This window comes from Myotis davidii, unplaced genomic scaffold (assembly GCF_000327345.1).
Source record: "Myotis davidii unplaced genomic scaffold, ASM32734v1 scaffold1330, whole genome shotgun sequence".
NCBI classification, from domain to species: domain Eukaryota; kingdom Metazoa; phylum Chordata; class Mammalia; order Chiroptera; family Vespertilionidae; genus Myotis; species Myotis davidii.
Genome location: NW_006283826.1, coordinates 3,168,085 through 3,173,587, shown reverse-complemented (window position 1 = coordinate 3,173,587; position 5,503 = coordinate 3,168,085). Strand labels below are relative to the sequence as shown.

At 59.3% G+C, this 5,503-nt stretch overlaps 1 protein-coding gene across 1 annotated transcript in view; it reads right to left on the bottom strand.

The window, feature by feature from the left end:
- The window catches only part of HSPB8 (heat shock protein family B (small) member 8), a gene marked incomplete at its 5' end in the record, with an annotated part of 23,258 nt that overhangs the window by 2,153 nt on the left and 15,602 nt on the right, over nucleotides 1-5,503 (bottom strand). The window contains one exon of the mRNA XM_006754150.2: nucleotides 3,986-4,049. Within this exon, the coding sequence (XP_006754213.1) occupies nucleotides 3,986-4,049 (64 nt within the window). The remainder of the gene's footprint in view (nucleotides 1-3,985; nucleotides 4,050-5,503) is intronic.

Sequence of the window (5,503 nt, the reverse complement as noted above, 5' to 3'; positions counted from 1 at the left end):
GGGACAGAAGGTTTGATCACCATAGAGCTCTCCTGGCCCCGGCTGGCTCTGCCTGTTGTAAAAGCAAAGTCTTGATGAAAGAACCCGGAAGTGAGGTAAGCCCGTTCAGGTCATGGGCAAGGCCCTTCCTGGAGGGGCAACCTGTACCCACTTCGCCGAGTCTACCCAGGAGATGCCGGCCAAATGGAAGTCGCGGGCATTAGCGGGGCCTGTGGGAAGGAGGGAAGAGAAGGAGGGAACGGGGCGGCTGCCAAGCTGAGCTGCGGACGTGTGGCCTCCCCTGGCTGCTGGGATGGGTCCGCTCTGCTTAACCGCCCGCATGCCAGCCCAGTGGGCACCGGATACCGTGGCAGAGGCAGCTATGGTCCGGAGAATGGGAGTGGCAAATTCTCTCTTTTTTTAATGCATTGATTTTAGAGAGAGCGGAAGGGAGAGGGAGAGAAACATGTTGGTGAATTCACAGTAGCTCTCTGGCACCCGGCTTTTGAAAAAGGGACCATGGGGTGGGGCAGGGGGCAGGGGTGACACAGAAGGTTCGATCAGATTCTTGTATGTGCCCTGACCGGAGATCAAACCTTTGGCATATTGGGACGATGCTCTAACCAACCCACTGAGCTACCCAGCCAGGGCCCTGATCCCGGCTGGCTCTGCCTGTTGTAAAAGCAAAGTCACGGGTCTTGATGAAAGAACCCAGAACTGAGGTAAGCCCGTTCGGGTCATGGGCAGGGCCCTTCCTGGAGGGGCAACCCGTAGCCCCATGTGCCGAGTCTACCCTGGAGACGCCGGCCAAATGGAAGCCGCGGGCATTAGCGGGGCCTGTGGGAAGGAGGGAAGAGAAGGAGGGAACGGGGCAGCTGCCAAGCAGAGCTGCGCAAGTGTGGCCCTCCCCCTGGCTGCTGGGATGGGCCCGCTCTGCTTAACCACCCGCATGCCAACCCAGTGGGCACTGAATACCATGGCAGGTGGCTATGTGGTCCGGAGAATGGGCGTAAGAGGGAATGCTGGGTTCGACTCCAGCTCCAGAACCTGCCTTGATTGTTTGTTTGTTTGTTTTTATTGATTTTTTGAGAGGGAGAGAAACTTAATTTGTTGTTCCACGTATTTTTGCATTTGTTGGTTGATTTTTGTATATGCTCTGACCAGGGACAGAACCTGCAACCTTGGCATATCGGGACGATGCTCTAACCCACTGAGCTACCCAGCCAGGGTCCTGAATTCAAATTCTGACTCTTCCTGATTGTGTGGCCTTGAGCCTGTGCTCTTGCCCCCCTGGGCCTACCTCCTTATAGGGAAAGGGGTAACGGAAGTGTCAGCCTCTGCAGGTGAGTGAGAACCCGTGCCTGGTGCGCCGGAGTGCCTGCTGAGGGTTAGGTCTGCGCAGCCATGGGCCGTGCTGCGGGCACCCTGACGGCTGTGGATGTTTCAGCACAAAGCCCGGCATCACTGACCCGCAGAATGTCAGAGCCCCAAAGGGTCCTCACGATGGTCCAGGACAAAGCTCTCATTTTCCACCTGCGGAAGCTGAGGCCCAGCGGTGGGAAGAGACTCAGTCAAGGGCTGGACCAGGTGCTTTTGAAAAAGGGACCATGGGGTGGGGCAGGGGGCAGGGGTGACACAGAAGGTTCGATCAGCATAGAGCTCTCCTGGCCCCGGCTGGCTCTGCCTGTTGTAAAAGCAAAGTCACGGGTCTTGATGAAAGAACCCAGAACTGAGGTAAGCCCGTTCGGGTCATGGGCAGGGCCCTTCCTGGAGGGGCAACCCGTAGCCCCATGTGCCGAGTCTACCCTGGAGACGCCGGCCAAATGGAAGCCGCGGGCATTAGCGGGGCCTGTGGGAAGGAGGGAAGAGAAGGAGGGAACGGGGCAGCTGCCAAGCAGAGCTGCGCAAGTGTGGCCCTCCCCCTGGCTGCTGGGATGGGCCCGCTCTGCTTAACCACCCGCATGCCAACCCAGTGGGCACTGAATACCATGGCAGAGGTGGCTATGGTCCGGAGAATGGGCGTGGCAAATTCTCTCTTTTTTTAATGTATTGATTTTAGAGAGAGGGAGAGGGAGAGAGACATGTTGTTCCACTTATTCATGCATCATTGGTGCTTCTTGTATGTGCCCTGACCGGAGATCAAGCCTTTGGCATATCGGGACGATGCTCTAACCCACTGAGCTACCCAGCCAGGGTCGAATTCAAATATTTGCTGAATCTGGCAACTACAGTGACAGAAGTGACTCTAAGACGGGTCACGCAGATGCGAGAGCCCGCTGCGCGCCAGTGTCAGCCTCTGCAGGTGAGTGAGAACCCGTGCCTGGTGCGCCGGAGTGCCTGCTGAGGGTTAGGTCTGCGCAGCCATGGGCCGTGCTGCGGGCACCCTGACGGCTGTGGATGTTTCAGCACAAAGCCCGGCATCACTGACCCGCAGAATGTCAGAGCCCCAAAGGGTCCTCACGATGGTCCAGGACAAAGCTCTCATTTTCCACCTGCGGAAGCTGAGGCCCAGCGGTGGGAAGAGACTCAGTCAAGGGCTCGGACCAGGTGCCCTGGTTTGGAGGTTTTAATAAGGCCAGTTCCCGAGGAGGAGCCCCGAGTCCATCCCCTGTGCTAAGTGCTTCCCACACATCCTCTCCTGCCCCATCGGGGTGCCTCCGTGGGAAACGGGGGAACAGCAGCTCAGGTTAGCGGAGCCTGGACTCCCACCCCCCTGGGTGAGATGAGATTTAACCACAGGCAGCTGGGCATTGACCAATCAGAGTGGGAGGATTCAGGCCATGGCGAGGGGAGAGGGTCCTGGGGACCCTTTAGTTTCTGGGATGTGGGGAGCTCTGGAGGGTCCCGGGCAGGTCAGGATGGCTGGCTGGTTGGGAGGGCACGTGGGGGGCTCAGGGCAGTGGCCAGTGCAGTGTTGTCACAGGAGCCCGCTCAGCTGCCGGGCCCAGCTGACCAGCAGCCCTGCCTCTGGCCGCCTCAGGCTGTTCTACCTGCTCAATAACTCCCAGCGAGCCGTTTCCCCTGAGGCCCCAGAGATGGCAAAATCCACGAAAATGGCCATGTTTGTAAGATGATGAACCCGCTGCCTTCTTTCTGCCTCCGTCCCTGTCACGGCTCAGCTCGGTCATCATGGGGGCACCTCGTTTGAACCTCTTGAGAGAAACATCAGCGCCCTCCCCCTCCTTTCCCCTCCGCGACCTGGGTCTGGTGTGGACCACGGGGAGGGGTCCGGGCATGCAGGCCAGTGAGCACAGAGACACGGTTGGCCATGGCCTTATGGGGAAGTGCCCGCGGCTTCCAGGAACCCGCACCGCAGGGGGTCAGGCCAGGACACGTGGGGGATGGGACTGCAGGGTCCAAAAGAAGCCCAGGAATTCGGCTAATGCTGTCTTTCTGGGCGGGCCGCCGGCCGGGGCTGCTGCGTGCGGGCCTGGCCCCCATCTCCTTTGATGTTCGGTGGGGGAGGCCGCAGGGCTAGAGTCACCCTCCATCCTTCTTACCGGGAGGAAAGGGCATTAGGACGAGGGACCAGCTCGGGGCTGTTCTAGTTCCTAACCGTAAGGACCTTTCCCCCAAGTTCTCCGTCCTCCAGGGAGGGGGAGGTCTCTCCTGCCCTCTGCACATTGAGCTGCAGCCAGCGGCTCACGGCAGCCAGGATGGCGAGACTCCGGGGCCAGCAGGACACCGGGTGGCGTGATGCCGTCAGAAACAGGCGTGTCCATTAGGACCTACGGCCTCTTCTTCCCACAGGTGTTTCAGGGCGGGGGGAGAAGGGGGGACCCTCTGTGATGCTTGGACTCATTGGCTCTGCAGGTGGCCTTCTGCTCACATGATTCCTTCGCTGTGACATTTCCCCTTTAGGGTGAAGGTTCAGCTCCCTACCCCGGGGCGGGGGGCGAGGTGCCTCATGGGAGGGATGCCCAAGAGGGTACAGACCCCAGAACTGGGGTCCCAGGCCCCTCCCGCCCTGCACGCCCACCGGAAACACACACACGGGGTTACTTACTGGATTTTCTTGGTGAAGTTCTTGGACACAATGCCCCCCTCATGCTGCTTCTCTTCGTGATTGCCTGGAGGGGGAGGAACCCTGGCGTCAGGATTGGAGTCCCCTGGGCTTCCACCGAGGGCAGCCCAGGCTCCGGTTCAAACCCTGCCCTGGCCCCGCCTCGCCGTGTGGCTCGGGCTTGATCTGGACTCGAGGCTCCAGCATCTGAGCCCGCGGCCCCTCACCTGAGCCCACCTCCCAGGCTGCTGAGGAGATGAAGCAAGACAACGGATAGGACAGGAGGCCCTGACTGCAGTTGGCAGACAATTACGCGTTGTCAGGAAATCACAGAGCCTGTGTGGCACTGTATCTTCCAAGCCCTCATTGGACAGCACCGCGCCCTCAGCAGCCAGGGAACCCTGGGACCAACACCCCAGATGCTGCCTGCTGGCTTCACAGCTCATGGACCCTCCCCCCACCCCCACCCCAGGATGGGCTGCTCAGGGTTACCCGTGGGAAACTGAGGCCCCGCCCCGGGCTCTGAGCCAGCTCTCTCTGAGTCTGAGCCCGGTGCTGGGTCCCATCCTCTCTGTCCGTCCCACCTTCCAAGGAGCTCCCAGAGTCATATTCCGGAGCCCAGTCCTGAGAGAGCCGCCTGACAGCAATGCTCCAATCTGCTACCAACCCCCCGACTCCCAGAGGGGCCTGCCCAGGGAAGGGGGAGGCTCTATGGTGGGAACTGCCCCTTCCCTCCTGCAGGGTGCAGGGGAGGGGGTGTTTTCTTTTCTTTTCCTTCCTTAAGAAGGAAAAAGATGAAATGACAAGGAGGCCTGGGCCCAAACTGCCCTATCACCTTGCAGTTTATATAACAAGTTCTGAGCCTCGTTGCCCTTCCCATTCTTACTTTTTTAATGGAGAGGGTGTCTCCAGTTTCTCTGTAAACAAGGAGTTAGTGGCAGGGGAGCCATTCTCCCCTCATTTGTGGGGCCACAGCTCAGGGCCGGGAGCCCTCCTGTACACAGGGACACCCTCTGAGAGGCTCGGGAATCGAGACGGAATAATCTGGTGGGATGCATTATTTTTCTGTGGCCCCAGATTTTGAAAAACCAGCCATTTATAGGTAACTACATTACTAATTGCTTTTTTTATTCATTACTCCTTTCTTAATTACTTTTTCTAGATTATAAGATATGCATGTGTATTCCCCTCCGCGACCTGGGTCTGGTGTGGACCACGGGGAGGGGTCCGGGCATGCAGGCCAGTGAGCACAGAGACAGGGTTGGCCATGGCCTTATGGGGAAGTGCCCGCGGCTTCCAGGAACCCGCACCGCAGGGGGTCAGGCCAGGACACGTGGGGGACGGGACGGGACTGCAGGATCCAAAAGAAGCCCAGGAATTCGGCTAATGCTGTCTTTCTGGGCGGGCCGCCAACCGGGGCTGCTGCGTGCGGGCCTGGCCCCCATCTCCTTTGATGTTCGGTGGGGGAGGCCGCAGGGCTAGAGTCACCCTCCATCCTTCTTATCGGGAGGAAAGGGCATT